Source organism: Emydura macquarii, unplaced genomic scaffold (assembly GCF_026122565.2).
Source record: "Emydura macquarii macquarii isolate MOO-44397 ecotype Brisbane River unplaced genomic scaffold, CSIRO-AGI_Emac_v2 contig_431, whole genome shotgun sequence".
In the NCBI taxonomy this organism is placed as follows: domain Eukaryota; kingdom Metazoa; phylum Chordata; order Testudines; family Chelidae; genus Emydura; species Emydura macquarii.
Genome location: NW_027130568.1, coordinates 16,091,139 through 16,107,763, shown reverse-complemented (window position 1 = coordinate 16,107,763; position 16,625 = coordinate 16,091,139). Strand labels below are relative to the sequence as shown.

The 16,625-nt window shown below is 37.8% G+C and overlaps 1 protein-coding gene across 5 annotated transcripts in view; it reads right to left on the bottom strand.

The window, feature by feature from the left end:
* KIF13A (kinesin family member 13A) overlaps window positions 1-16,411 on the bottom strand; it is a 193,908-nt gene extending 177,497 nt beyond the window's left edge. For 4 of the 5 annotated variants that reach the window (XM_067537604.1, XM_067537608.1, XM_067537606.1 and 1 more), the window contains exons 1-2: window positions 15,886-16,411; window positions 15,130-15,223 (exon numbers count right to left, since the gene is read on the bottom strand). In XM_067537604.1, coding sequence (XP_067393705.1) covers window positions 15,130-15,223; window positions 15,886-15,940 — 149 coding nt within the window. In that variant the 5' untranslated portion in view covers window positions 15,941-16,411. The remainder of the gene's footprint in view (window positions 1-15,129; window positions 15,224-15,885) is intronic. The other variant, XM_067537607.1, reaches the window with a different exon arrangement.
* Between the last annotated feature and the right edge of the window lie 214 nt (window positions 16,412-16,625).

The following is a 16,625-nucleotide window of genomic DNA, read 5'->3' as shown; positions in this document are numbered from 1 at the left end:
CCAGTGAAACCATGGATGAGTTCATAATCAGGACCAGCAGACTCCTTCATGACTCCACAGAAAAGAATGCTCAGTTCATTTATGTAACAAATTCTGCCTACTGTCTTGTTCAGAACAAACATTTCACTCACATGGATCAAACATTACAACCAGGCTGCATGCCATCCAGCAGAGCAGACATTGCTTGAAGATTGCTGGATACAGTGTCCAAAAGAGAAATTCAACAGTGTGCAAAAAATATTGATGGGAAACTTCTCAGTCTGAATCTTGATGGGTGGAGCAATATATATCATGATTCAGTAAAATCTGCTTGTGTGACAACAGAAGATGGGGGCAATCTTATAGAAACAATTGATTGTTTTGAGCTATTTACTAAAAACTGGCCTATTCTGATGACAATTTCCAAAGAAAAACATGAGAAAACAGATGAGTCGATCACAGCCAAAGTAACTAACAATCAATCTAAAGACAAATTAGAGGATATGCTGAATGTAATTAAACCTTTGCCATAGGTTTGGACAAACTGCAGAAAGAATGATGCCGTATTCATGATGCTGTTGAAGTTTTGAAAAAACTTCAAAAGATACTGAAGAAAGAAAGAAACACCCAGTTGAACTGCAGAAAGCAAAGAAACAAATAGATAAAGCACTTTACTCCACCTCATTTTCTTGCCAATATTCTGCCCCCAAAGTACTAGGGAACATGTCCAGCTACTGAAGATGCTGCTGCTTTGACATGCACATCTAATAATCACCCATCAATCATACTAACCATAATAAATGTCAGGGCTGGAAGAGAACCATTCAAGCAATACATGTTTGCTGATGTTTTCAAGAAAGTCACACCACTGAACTGGTGGAAGTCACTACCTCAGCACCGGGAACCAGAGTTTATTTGAAATGCTAAATCAGCTTTTGACAATAGTAGCCTCTTCTGCAGGCACAGAGAAAATATTTGCTTCATTTAGACTAATTCATTCAAAGTTGAGAAACCAACTAGGAGTTGAAAAAGCAGAAATACTGGTCTCTCTCTTCCAGTCTATGAATAAAGATGATGAGAGCAGGGATGAGATCTACTAGTTTTAAAACTCTGAAGGACACCTTAAGAAACAGACTATCATTTTTAATCCAGTCACTCTCACTTAGGCATATCTGAAAATTGTTCAAAGCTGACCAGAAACACTCAATTTAAAATCACTATTAATCCCTCTATTCCTTTAATAAATCATTTAGTTGTAAATGTGAAACTTGTTTTGAAAAGAAGTTTGTATCCAAAACATTTAAAGTTGTTTTGTTTAATAAAAATAAAGTTTATATTCCGTTGTGTGTTTAATTAAATTACAATTACAGTACTATCTATTGCAGCTTGACACAAATCATGAACAAAAAGTAAATTATCTAGTGAATAAGTAATATATCATTCATCATTTTCTAACATACTAAAAATGTACAATTTAGAATCTGAAAATATTAAGCTTAAATAAATATACATAGTTATAGTGTACCCTCCTAAGTAGCATAAAGATGAACCAAAACTAGGGTAAAGACTATGTAAATTGTTGTCGTCAACCCATGAGAATGCACCTTTCTTTAGAAAATAACTGAAGTACAAATGGAAAAGTGGATTAAAATAAATTATTTAAAATGAAGGCTTTCCACTTGATTATTTAAATCAATCCACGCTGAGACCAGGCCTAAATTCTATAGCAATTTCACTCAGAAGTTGCAGTTTGACATACTTTTACAAGCCAGTCAAGCAGTTTGTGTATCTGTTACAAATCTTGCATGTTTTCAAAATCTCAAGTTTTTTATTTGCTAAAGCACATTTTGATTCACTTGCTATGGTTTGTGACAACTGTGGAATGTTATGTAAAAAACCTGGGGGAAATGACAAATTAAATGCATTTTAAAAACCAGTAGCAAGTAGAGAACACTGAATCACTGCAGAGTTTGATTTAAGGTCTACAGCATGAGAGTTATTTGTAAAAAGTTATCCCGTACCATTTGATCATTTATTTTTGTTTGATAAATGAATGTAACATTTTAAACAAGAACAAAAAGTAATAAGAAATGTAGTCAGTAACCCTTCACTGAACAAAGATATCTCAATCTACACTGACCATTCTATCAGAGTTTATAATTTTCAGTGGTTCTGAAGACATGGAAAAAGTCACTGTTTTTATCTTTCCACAACAGAACCGGCAACCATACCCTACATGTGTGGGAAGAAGAGGATTTCTGAAATCCTATTTAACTAGTCACATTTTTTTTAAATCAGCTTATAATTTTCTCTCTTCAAAACTGACATTTATGTTATTTTACATGTGTATACGATGACATTTGGAAACAAAAGTTAAGAGTGTACCTTCATTAGAAGGCAAAAGAAAAAAAAACAATAGGATAGCCCACCATTGAAAGGTTCATCTTACAGTGCAATATGATTGACAGCCATCACCAGCTTCCCAGCAGTAGAGAAATTTTCAGTTAGTGTGTGTGAAGTTGGTGACAGGAAAGAAATAGCATCAGAAAGTGGTTTCAGGTGAGTGGCTAGCACGACAGATAGAAGGGGCAAGTTCTTCGAACAAAGTGGCTAAGTCACAAGCAACAGGCACATGCTGAAATACTGACTGAACTAAGAGACTACTTTCAAAATCAAAGCTTCCAGGTTATCAATTTACAGTCCACAGCAGAAGAGCACTAAGAATTGCCAGCAGTATTTAATCTCCTTCCTTAACTTTCCCAAGCTGACATTTTTGGAGATTTCATAATAGGTGTTAAATAGCATCTTCAAAAGAACAAGGAAGAGTGTGGCAGAGGGTTAGAAGGAAGAAAGGTAAGTGAAGAAGGGAAGATAAAAAGGACAAGATCAGGAGAAGGGCAAAAGTTAAACAGTGTGTTTCAGTAATTAAAATAAATGTGTATCCTCCATACCTCCAATGGAAGACAAACACTTTCAAATCTTTTCAGGTAAAAAGATTAATCTAAAATTAAAATCCACTGTTATTTAAGCAGAAGCAGGCCAGTTTTTGGACTCCACAGCCATCCACCTCCTCAGAAGGAAATTAAATAAAGGGGCCGAGACAGACGATACAAAGAACTCTTCCACTGTCATTACAGCAATTAGGTGACTTACTTTATGTTAAATGGCTATGGTTTTGGGGACACACAAGTAAACACACAGAGGATGTTTTCACATTCTCTGGCATTTTTCAGGACACAGTTATATGTAGCCAAACAATGGACTTAATCCTGTACTCCTTGCATAACACAAGGCTCTATATGAAAAAAAGAAGAGTTTGGGATATACTAGTAATACAGAATGTAGTCAGCACCATGATATGCTAAAAACTGCATAATAAGTTGCCACGGAATCATCATACCTGCCATAGAAAATAGAATAAGGTGATGCAGAATTAGAAAGGCCATTATTATTACAATCAAACTTTAGGCAACAGATCAATGCGACGAGCCAGGCCTCAGCCATAGAAATAAATCACATCCAGTGACTTCATTTACTTTTAAAAACTGTGAAGGTGCCCCCAAGTATCCTTCCAATAAAAGTAGTAAAGCTATATTTAGGTAATTCACCATGTATTTTTTCTTCTTTTCTCTCTCTCTCTCTCTTTTTTTTTTTTTTTTTTTAAATAAAACGACCATCCTGAAAGGAAAACTACTGTCAGACACCATAGGCCATATTAAATAGAGTATATCACTACATCTCAGCACTTATATTCAATGATCAGTTTCTTATATGGTTCTATATGAGTTATTTGAACATCTTTGGTTTAATTAATTAACACCTAGTTTAATTTTAAAAATCTTTCAGGAGCAGAGACATATGACCTCTACAGAGTAAGTTGTCTTAATAGGAAATTAATATACCAAATCAATAACTTTGCAGTATAATATAAAATATGTATAACAAGTATATCAAGTGTTATTGTTCACTTAAAATTACTACTAAATCGATAACAACCTGCGTTGATCATGGTGATCTAGAGAAAAATGCTAGAAAATACCATTAGAAAATACAAGTAGGGGTCCCAGTTGTGTAAGGGGTTCTCCACATAGACAGACGTGTCCAATTTACTTTTCACTGCTTATGCTCTTTACTCTTTGCATTTCACTCAATTTGGACAACAAAAAAATAGATGAGGTATATTAACTTGTTTATAATCAACTTCACACACAGTGTTTCTTCCAGTTAACCCAATGTTTGGATAGCAACAACAGTAAGGTTACATTTAAATTCAAAACAAATTTTCAATTGATGTTCAAAAATACATTCGTTATTAGGGGTTTTTTTTAAAATACACAAACATTAACACTTTGGACTAAGTACAGAAAAGACAGCACTCCTTTAACCTTAAAACCTTATTAAAATAGATGAGAATTTAGAACTAAGAGGAAACAAAAAATTCCTAAAATTTGTATTCAAAGTAATTTTTCTTAACAGAATGAGCCAAACAGATGGTAGAAATATAGTTTACTTGGCGGCATTTGTGCACGATAAGCCAGGAAATCAGAAGCAACTGGCAACATAAATTATGCTCTATGACAACATCCTATTTCAAATTCTATTCTACAGAGAGATCTTTTGTTCACCTTCCATTTTTGAGCACTAAGTGAGCAGGAAAGCAACAGTCACTTGTGGGGCTTCAATTAACTTAGAGGAAACAGGGCAAGGTTGAAAATACAGATCTGTTAGAGTTTAAGTCTTGAAACTCAGTTCTCAAAATTGCAAAACCCTATGAGAACTTTAAGGCATCCATCTTCTTAAGGGGATAGGATAGGTCAGCTTAGGGTTGTTTTAGTAAGACTAACTTGCACTTTCAAAACTCACAGCTTTGGCAGTTACTGTTTGATATAAACTTGATTGGAAAATTAAAAATTGAATTCCTCATGGTGGCCAAGATCCATAGTTTAATATACTCCTATATTCCCATGAGGAAACTGTATTTGCAGGGAATTTTGGAAAAGAGATGGCCTCTAGAGTCTAAAAACTTTTCTATCTTCATAATTACATATTAACTCACTTTACAATGTATGAATTAAGGCAGTTATCTGATAGCTAAACTGTCAAGAGGAAGTGGAAATCTTTACTCACAACAATGAAATGCTCAAAGGCCAATTAAGCTATATATTACACAGCTTTTTAAAAGCAAGGAGAGAGAACACTCATGAAATCACCCTTCATAAAGGAATATCGCAACCTACGGCTGCCATACCCCTCTATTTCTCAAATGCAGGTTTTATTATCTTATCACACCAGAAGGATCTTCCTTTGCTGGATAGCCTAAGAGACGATATAAAAGTCACATTTTATCCTTTCAGTAAAACAGTTTAGGTAACATAAAACATAGTGCTGGTTTGCAGACGTTCAATCTTAGTTCCTCTGGCTGTAAAAATATGCTATTCAGTTAATTAATTAATTGAATTTTGCCAGGTTTTGGAAAGTAAATGTTTCTGGTAGTTATCCAAGTCTAATAAAACTCAATTAAAACATTTAAAAACAAAAATTAACAACTGGAAATATTTGTAATGGATTAGCATTTGGGCAAAGTGATATTAGTATATTGCTATGTAATCTTGGGAAAAATAATTTTTCATTTACAGTTACATACATTATAGTGAGGATAGCAATGCATGCCAACATATTTGAGACTATAAATCACTAATCCAGCTACATAATTTTGTGGTAGAATTGGTTAGACTGAAGAATTCCAAACTCCTAGGATTTTGGTCCATGTTTACAAATCGATAGCATCATGAATCAGTTCCAAAATAGACAATGTAATTCAGTAACGGGGCAGGTTCATCAGAATCAAACAACTTTAAAAAAATCCCCCAAACCAGAATGTCTAGATTACAGACTCTACCTTCACCATTTCACAGCTGTCAATATCAATCATGCCACAAGATTTCAGATATAAAATTTACGGTGAACTCAAAAGAAAAAGCAAAACTCATTTTATATATTTTAAAAATACCTATAATATCAATTTTATTCATAGTAACTTACAAAAAACTGCCATCCTATAAAAAGAGGGAAAATATTTGCATCCAATTAACAAGATTAGAAACTGGACATGAATTTAACATTGTAACAAAATGAACATCTTAAACCAACATAAAAGATTAAAAATATGAGCAGTCCATTGAACATTGATGAAAATGTAACAGTTTTGATTATTTGGAACACATGACACAGACGGCCAAAAATACAGATCTTATGAACACTTAAAATCTACAATGTCTAATGAAGGCAAAGCTTGCTGGCTTTGAGGGCATTCAGCACCTTTCACGAAGAGCTCAGAACCCCAAAGGTTTGGGCTCAAGGAGTGTGAAACAAAGGGAAAACAAAGATTAAGCAAATACATTGTTTTAGAGAAACTAAGTAAAATAAATCAAATAGTATATTTTCATAGAAAAGTTGCACTTTTAATTGCAGCCAACTAATTAATCTCTTTAAAATAAACTTAAATTAAAAAAAGACTATTTCAAAAATTATCACTGAATATTTATGTGATGCAAGTCAATGCACATGAAGTTTAACAATTTGTCTACTTCACAGGTTATGAACTAATGATCTATTTCCTCCCCCAATAATTTTGAAAGATACCCACTTCATGAAATAAAGCTTATCAACCATGTTGCACAGGATTTCACTTTGACTCCAAAGAAGGAACACTGAAAAGCGAACACACTGCCCTTAGCTTACTACAAAAAGAAAGTTTGTGGTTTCATGATTATTTTCTCATTCAAAGATGTAACAAGAAGCAGCAATTCACCAGCACAATACTAAGCAAAATAGATTAGTTTACATATCTACATGCAGATTTACTCAAATATGTCAGGAACCTATTCAGAATTATAAAGTCAGAAGCCGGAGAGGGAAAAGGGTCTGATTTCATTGGATGATTTTGAATATCACTTAATCCACGTTTGTGTTTACATATCAGAACAAAAAACCAAGGAGTGACCCCAAATTAAAGAAATCTTCAACACACAGAAAAAGAATAGTGTGTAATTACTTCATTTTATTTGAACTAAAATTTATGGAAGAGTTTCTTACCTGTTCAATAAAAGATGTGGGAAAATGTCCACCCATGTTTACGTTTATATATATATATTTTTTTTAAATATTCACAGCCTACAGCAACATATATTTTTAAAACAAGTGTTTATATACTATTAACCATTAATGTGCTGTAAAACTTTACTTTGAAAGGCGCTACATTTAGAAAAGAGATGATGCACATTCAATGTATTTTCAAAAAATGTCTTTCTGAACACAAGTGCACATGCACGCATGGGTATAGTTTCCAACTAAAGCAATTGGCTTAAATAATTAATGTTTACAAAGTGCTTTGTGATTCTTGAACAGAAAGTGCTAAGTATTATTACTGAATGCAAGGATATCCATTTAAATGATATTAAAGGTTTGATTTACCTTACACTCAAAAAGAACAAGTTAGGAATTAATCTTTGTCCTATACAACTCAAATAGTACATAAAAACGCCATATCTCTATGTCATTAGTTCAAATCCAAACCAGCTTAATAGTGATGAATAGTTGTTAGCATATGATGGCCATCCAATGATCTATGTGAAGCTGGTAGCTTCAGATTACTAAAGTTCCTGGTGCACAAGTGCGTATCTCACAAGCCACCAACATAACATTACTTGAGGGTGTCCCATTGAGGATGTAATAACAGTATCATGGGCTGATGACAAAGGAACTTCTTAGCTCAAGATACATTTATTACCAAATTAACAGAAAGCATCATCAAGACAGAGTATACTGAAGTTTTTAATATTCAAGTTCAAGTTCTATATAATATAGAACTATAATAATATAGCTCTCCAGCACAGCTTCTTTCAAAGTTATATGAGCTATTACAACTCGTTTTGGCTGATCAGTTATTGTATGCTCAATAGTCAAGTTCTTTGCCAGCAGCGTCTCTCTCAACTCAATAATTCCTCCCTGAGTTATGATGTGGTAGAGGCCTGGTTTTTTGGTGGTAAAAGTCCCCAATTCAATATCCACCAACAATCGATGGAGGGGTCATTAAAGCTGTATTGGGATTTCAGGTTTTTGGGACAAGCTTCCTTCCTATGAAGTCTAACATGCTGGCTAAGTGAATCTTATTTACTTTTGACTATTCCTTCCATGTAGTGGGTAAGAGATTACTGCTGCTATCAGATAACGAAGTTTTTCCTTTAGTTAACATGGTAGAGACCTATGCTTGGGTGCTGGAGATCCCAAGTTCACTCCCAGTTGACTAGCTGTGGTTTAGATTGTTGCATGGTGACAGCACTGGCTTTAGTCTTTCACATGCTTATTGAATGTGTACAACTGTGTCCCTCTCACTATCCTGTAGTTTTGTATTTGCTGGAAAACAATATTAATTTCACTGGAATTTTGAAGCCCTAGGGTGTTTGTACATTCAATAATCTTACTAAATACACAACAGATCAACAATGCTGACGGTTTACAATTTTATTTGCCAGCAAGTTTCAATGGTTTTACCCTTTTTTCATTAATACAGTTATTGTGTGTTACCACGACTGGGGAGGGGGGGGAGGAGTCTAAAGATAATTTTCCTTCACAGTCCACTCCCCTTGTCCCTGCAAGGAAAGGAAGAAAATAATTTTGGTCTTTTAAAAATTTGTATTTCATTTCAGTACCTAAAGCAGGAAAGTTCAGCCTGACCTCAAAACAAACATTTATGTGGCTAAGATAATAAGCCGGTGTAAACATACTCGTTCAGACCAACCACAGAACTTAAGTATATCGAAGAGTTGTTAATCTCTTTAACAAACTACTTCAACATTTCATTGTGTGGGGTGTTCCTAACATTTTTTAATAGATCTGCAAGTGAAACTTTTGACCGGCCCATTTTTATTTATTTTTTTATTTATCTTTTCCCTTATAATTTTCCATCAAGAATATATGAACATTTGTGGGTACGTAAAAGACAGTTGAAAAGCTGGGAGCACCCATTCAAGACTACACCAAGAACAATTTTCTCTTCCTCAAATTGCTTCTTTTCTGTTTTTGTTCTGAAAAGCTGCCAATCTCTTTCTTCTATTCAGAAAAGTCCATCTACAATTCCAAGAGCCTCTAACACCAGCTTCTTCCAGCACTGCCCTATAGAGACCCAAGCATAAGGTACTTCTAGCTGTCCGGATTTTAAACTTGTTGAGAGAACAACAGTTTTCCCATTCACCCTGCTCCAGGTCACCTCAGGAACTGCACTGTCACATACCTGTAATCTGAACACTAGGATTTTTAATAAAGGGAAATTTGAAAACAGCACTTTTCTGGAACAAGACCTAGTTTCCTACCTGAACCATGACTAAGTGAAATGCTGCTGAAACAGTTCTGGAACACAATTCCCCCTTTCTCCCCATATATATATTCCATAAAGCGATTGCACGTCCTCTTGGAAGAGGATTCAAAGCTAATAGTTCACAACCCGAACACCGATGCATAACAGGAAAACTAATTTAAGAGAGGTCAAAGTCAGATTACTTAAAATTTCCTATAGACAAAGACAATGGTTGCTGTCATTCTATCCACTACCTCAGACAGGTGATATTTAGAGCACATGCATACAAGCTGCTATCTGGTTGATAATTCCTTCAGACATATGGAGAGTTAGCAGCTGTCTCATTTCACTTGACACTCCCTTCAGACAAGTTTCAATTTAAAGCATGGCCTGTTGCAACACATACCAACTCCCTATAGCAGTGACTTTCTCCTCCCTGTCTCCTATGATGCCCCAAGTAGCAGTAAATCAAAACGTAAACCACAACCACTGAAGTTTATACAGATTCATGGTCTCCCCCTTCCTTTGGAGACAAGGGGGGGCAGAAAGAAAAGCAGTTATTGTTTAAGAAATATATGAAATAATTGTTTTAAAAATAATATTAACAAGCCAGGAAATTGGTGCCTCAAAAGGCAATAAGCAGTCATTTTAGAAAACAGAGGCCTACAAAAACTGCATCAATCTCTGCTCATGCCATAAGCTTTATTTTACTAACAAGGAGCTGGGAAACATTATGAGGAACACCCAATATTATTCCACAGCTCTTATCAATTTACAACTACAATAAAAAGTTTTGTCAAATAATGCTTGCAGGATTTAGCCTTTGATAAAAAATGGTAAGTAAACTGGTTGAGGGAGAAGGCAGGGCAGATGGTTTATTCACAAGAAACCTTACAAAATGCACACAGAAAAAGTTAAGGCATATGTAAAAAGAATTCCAGGACACTTTCTAACATCAATAGCTCACTTTCTTTCCAACGTAAGTATTTGAACAAAGATAAGTTTGCACACAAGAATATGCTCTAATGTAATAAATTGCCCTTTAAGTCTTCCTGGTTTCAGTCCTAGGCTGTGCAGTTATAAAGTAATTCAATTCCGCAGGTTCCCTGATTTCTCATTTTTTAGTCAAGCTGCAGATAATTTAGCAAATAAAAAAAGATAGAGGATTATGTGCTGTACTAGAGTCATTAGGAAAATCAAAACAAGATTTCCTTTTCAAAATTCATATTCTTTAGAAATGAAGTTGGCGGTGGTAAAGAGGGAGGGAGAAGGATGAGTCTATTAGCAAGCAGAAGCCTAGCACAAATGCAAAGGAGGCTCCAGAAGAGTTATTAGTTTACTTTACAATGGGATAGCAGTTCTAAATGCAAAACAGTATCTTATAATACTCCTAAAATGGGTTGGAAAATTTCAGACAAAATGTCAACAAAAATACCCAGAAACAAACGTTTTCAATACTTTCAGAAATTTTTATTCCATTTCCTAACCAGCTCTAATCACTCAGTAGTTTGATTGGATACTGCAGCATTTATTGCAGGCAACAGGATGGAACTATTTAGGGAGATATAAAATAACAAAATATGCTTATAAACTCTGAAAGACAATATCCATGTCTAACAATATTAGTTGGGATACAGTGTTTAGTAAGGCAGAGAGAAGAGTAATGGGGAATCTGAATTTCCTTCCTCTAGCTGAAGATGGACAAGTAAGTGTAGAGGAAAGACAAAAGGTATTCCTGATTTGCTCTCCATCCACAACAAAATACAGCTATCAGTTAAAGATAAGGAAACAATTACAGTTATTACTAATTACACTTAGCCTTGATCTTTACTACTAAGAGATCCAACTCCAATGCTTTTCCCAGCATTAAAGGGGGTGCAACTGATGCCAGTTAATTAAAATGGTTTCTTTTTATATTCACTTCCTCATATGAGTCAAAAACTGAATCTAAAAAGCCCTCCCTAAATCAATGAGATTAAAATGCAGTTTGTTAACTTCTTCTAGGTTTTGATGTCCTTCCTGAATACATAATTAGAACTCCAAAAATCATGTTTGTGGGGGCAGGCAGGCCAGACAGCTCTAGATACTTCTCCAAATGAAGAAAGAACACTAAGGGTATGTCTACACTGATGGCGGCAAATTCGCCGCCATCAGATCAATCTATCCGGACTGATTGAGTGGAAGTGAAGACCTGCTCAGTCGATCCGGAAGTCGATCTATTAAACCACCTCCAAAAAAAGCGTAGTGCTGCATCGATGGGTGCACATTTCCCATCAGCACAGTGCAGCGGAGACAGCACACTAAACGGAAGTTACAAAGTCGACAGGAATTTCACCGGCAATATAGACCAGGCCTAATACCAGTCAAAGTAATTTAAACTGATGGGTCTTTTATTATTAAATTATCTGGAAGGCAATGTGGCCTAATGGTTAGAGGAGGGGACTTGGAGTCAGGAGATGTTGGTTCTACTCACTACTCAGCCACTGTCTCACTGTGTGACCTTAGGCAAGACATGGGGGAATATTTACTCACCTGTGTAAACCACAAAATCCTACCCTTTTGAAATTTAAGCCTAAAGTTTACAAAATTAAAAAAAACTGATGACATATTTGTTAGATATAATTCCAAAAATAAAACACCCTTATGAAACAGACAAGTTTGTACAATTCCATTTTTCATCACCTGAGAACTATTTTCTCAGTTGGAGAAGCTAATCTTTAAGAAATGAGTGTCAGCATGTTTAATTACAATTGTGGATGAAAGTTCTGTCTGATCATTCTGTTTTAGACAATCTGTTCAGTGCATTTTAAACTGCAGTTCCAGAAGGTCCTAAAACCTATTTTGCTATCACTTTTTTCTTGGATTTAATTACATTAAGAAAAAGCAATTATGGAAGCAAAGCCCCTGCTTCCTTTGGTAGAAACCACTTACTCTTATTATGAAACACAGTACAAACTTTTATCTTCATTTAACTATAAATGCAATTTTTCAATATTACATTTGCCAGTTTAAAGAACAGCACAAAGAAAAACACCTTTTTCCTACGTTATTTCAACTGCCGCACCTGCTTTTCTCTCACAAGTATGAACAGCTCATATTAGAGGGAAATGACTTCACACACTTCAGGCCAAGTTCTGCTGTGCTTACTCACACCTGAGTTCCCAATAAATTCTACTGAACTCAATGGGAATACACACAAGGACAAACTAAGCCCCAGTTACTGCCCCAGGCTTTCCACACAAAAATTAATTTTGGTTAGACATATAGCTTTTCATTTTTAATATGCAACTACAAGTAAAAGTAATGGTAAAAAAAATTAACTAGCAGTTTAACAAGTGAAATTCTAATTTTTAAATAAATCTTCCTTTACAGCAATAGTGTAACTGAGAAATATGAAACCAAGCTACACAAAGAAAACCCAAACCTATTTGGTGCTTTTATTTCTGCTGAGAAATAATCCAAATACAAGCAGCATTACTGCAGTGATTCAGATTAAATTTATATAGACATTGCCTTTGCAAATGCATAAAAATATGAAGAATTCCTCCGGCACCAAGATTATTGTGACTATTCAGATGAGAAAAAAATATAGGATCCAATAATTTAATATTAATTAAATTAACGGATTTTAAAGGGATTTGCTAAGCACCAAGAGGACCCATCAAGTTTCAGAAAAAGCTATGTATAAACTCTAAATTTGGAAGATTCTGAACTACAATTTTATTTAGACATAACAACATAAAGGGTTAATATTAACTGACCACAGTCATTGCACATTACATACTTCAAGGATATTTCCAATGCACTAAATGAGATATAGTTTTGCAAAGGAAATTACTAACGCAGTGGGATTCCATGCAGGTGCAAGGATCTGCACATGTGGTTCTCAAGACAGGATTGATTGATTGATTGATAGATAAGATACAACAGGCAATAAAGTAACACACACACACAAACCATACATGGTCTTAAAGTTACAGTAGTATTGTACCTTCTTCCCAAATATATGCAAACAATTTGCATTAAGGTAGCATTCCCACCCTAACTGATTACCAGTAATTTAGAGATGGTTGTTTCTGTTTTGTTCTTTTAACTATAGACTTATTTATTTGAACAGTTATTGTTGAAACCTTGATTATACTCTGGCATATTAATACACTTATTCTTATCTTTTTAGAACTACATAGTTTATTTCTTCCTTTGGTTTGGTACAAAATCATGAAATATGAATGGAGAAAAAATTCACAGTACCAAAGTTCTGTCAAGACTACCCATTTTTGAACAGCTATTATTTGTATTACAGTAGCACTTATGGGCCCCAATCAAGATCAAGGCTCCACTGTGCTAGGCACTATACACACACACACACAGTAAGAAACAGTCCTTACCCTGAAAATCTTACATTCTAAATAGATAAGAGACCAAGGCTGCATTTATTATTCCCATTTTACAGATGGAGAACTATTGCACAGAGAGGTTATGGGACTCTGCCAAGGTCACAAAGAAAGTCTGTGAAAGAGCCAGGAAATGAACCCTGATCTTCCAAGTCCCAAGCCAGTGAATTAAACACAAGACTGGCCTTTCCTATGCTGTCATCAAAAGGTTTAATGGCATAAAGTTAAACAATGAATATGAAATTTATCATCACACCTGAATTCTGCAATTAGATCAGTGTAAATGGACTCTCACATGAAGTCTAAGAATTTTTAAGACATACAGCATCATAAAAGTGTAAAATATTGTCTACAAAAAAGCACCAACACAAATAATTCAAATCTCCACATGCAGTGAGTTCTGTTTCTTTACAACTATTTCAAAGCCATATCTATGAGATAAAAAAGTAGCCTTATTATGGGAAAATGGCTATAACTATGATTATTTGCCCAATTTTCTGCTCTTAAGCATAAAATATATTCAGAGCACCAAGTACATAGATCAATCAATAGGTAACTGAACAAATTAGTACACAATGCAACTCTTCCCCTTATGCCTCAGCCCCTTAACCCTACGCGCCGCACCCACCCCCCTCCAAATGAAAAAAAAATTTATTGTTCTGATCTATTTTTACAGTCTGGTGCATTGGTATTTTGGATTATTTCCAAATATATTCTTTACAGGGGCTTCACAAGTAAGTGCCAGATTTCCAAATTATTTTAGCTTACTCTTATACTGCTTCACAGAACAGTACAGAATTAATAAGGGATCCAGCAGTCACAACTTTTCAAATGCAAATATGTTGCAATCTGGTAAATACAGTCCTTTAAAAAAAACCCTCCCTTAGTGTCTAAAATCCAGCACACAACTTTTGTTCCCACAAATCAAACCTGAAGATTACAGCAACTCATTAACAGAATCTCCTTATGAAATTGCTGAAAATGTTATGGACTTTTCAGTTGCTTGCATCTGATCATTGATCAAATCTCATCTAACAGCTGATGAAAGCATAAATCTTTATATATATTTGAAAATGACTAGTGATCTTTTGCCTCTTCAAAAGCAATGCTATTGCCCAGAATTCCTCTTATGGGGTATGGAAAGAGAAACTTGAAGACTGATTCTGATCTCACACTGAGGCAACTTCATTGACGTTACTGGCAATTTACATAGTTGCAAGCAAAAGAAGAATCAGGCTACTGGACTTTTTTCTTAAAAAAACGTCCAAAAAGAGCTGAGGTAACATTAAGAAGCTGCTTCTCTCTTAACAAAAGCACACAAACAATTCATTGTGTGAGCCTATGCTTAAACCAAACTAGTCAGAGATTTCAGGAAAGGGATTTTTAAAATTTTATTTGTACCTGTTTTCTCCCTGTTTGGTGTTTGAAGGCGGAGGGTGCAGCACAGTCTGATTGCCTTGCATCTCCACAATACACTTGGTGTTCAACTCCAGCTCTACAAGAGAAATGACAGAGGGCTTTACCGACCAGAACAGCCCCTGGCGCACAGAAAGGACCCACATGCACCCCTCCACCCTGCCAAACTGCTCGCCCAACATCTCCCCAGAGCTACTTGCAGAACCCTCCCCCCACGCTACTTCTCGGGGCGGGGGGGGGAAGGAAGGGAAAGAATTTGGTATTTCTCACCAGAGCCCGTAGCTCCCCCAGCTAATCCCCGGGGGGCGGCGGGTTGTTTGCAGAACAACTGTCCTCTTGAGGGGGTGGTTCCCCAGACAGCCACGGGGAGAAGCTAGGGGAGCCGCAGGCGCACCCTGAACCTCCACCAGCTAGGGGAAGTGTGTGTGCACCTTGGGGGAGCAGAAAGAAGAAGAGACTGGGCAATGCTTAAAATGGTCGGGAGGGAAAAAACCGGAGTCGGGTCCGACCCGCGGGAGCAGCGGCCGTGGCAAGGGGCGCATGAGGCGCACCCCGGGGTGAGCTCTTGCCCATTTGTTGGTGCGGGGGGCCCGTGAGCCCTGGCGATCCCCAGCCTCAGGCGCTGGGGATGCGCTCGCCCAGCGGCTCCGGGGAGAAGCGGCGGCGGCGGGCAGGGCAGGGCAAGGCAGGGCAGGGCAGAGGGGTGCATGCGCCCCGCGCGCAGCCGGCGGCTCGGTTTACCTCGGCGGTTCATGGGCCGGACCCTGACGGCCACCTTCACCTTGGTCTCCGACATCTTCCCCGGCGGCGCCCGGCTCCCTGCGCGCTGCTGCCGGGGGCGGCTCACCGCGACGGCTCGCTGCCAGCCCCGCGCTGCCCGCGGCGAGGCGCAACCTCAAGGTCCATCCCCCAGGGGGCGGCGGCGGCGGCCGAGCAGCTCCGGGCTGCCTCCCTCCGTCCGTCCGTCCGTCCCTCCCTCCGTCTGTCTGTCTTGTCTCCAGCCGCGGCTGTCCGTCTCTAGCCTCGTTTGCATAACAGCTCCCGCCGCCCGGCTGCCCCGCGCTGCTGCCGCCGCCCCGTCCCGACCGCCATCTTCCGCCCACAGCGACCGCGGCGGCGGTTGTGGCCTCGCCGCCGAACAGAACAGACCGAGCAGCAGCGCCGCCGCCCGGCCGAGCTCCGGAAATAGCCGAGTGCCTTCGGAGCGGCGAGGGGGGAGGAGGGGTGGGGTATGGACAGTCCCAGGGTAACCCTTCCCCGGCACAGATTTCTCTTTCCCCCCCCCCCCCCGTGCGCATGCGTACATACTTCGCGGCCCCCCAACGTACCGCTCGTTACCCTTCAGCGCATGCGCAGCGGGAGGGGGCGGGGGCAACTGAAGAGCTGCCTGTCAGTTCCCTCGGGTTTCTGTGTGTTGGCGCAGGGCCAGTGCGGCGAGCTGGCTGGGAGCTGAGCATCAGCGGGCTATGAGGGGCCGGGGC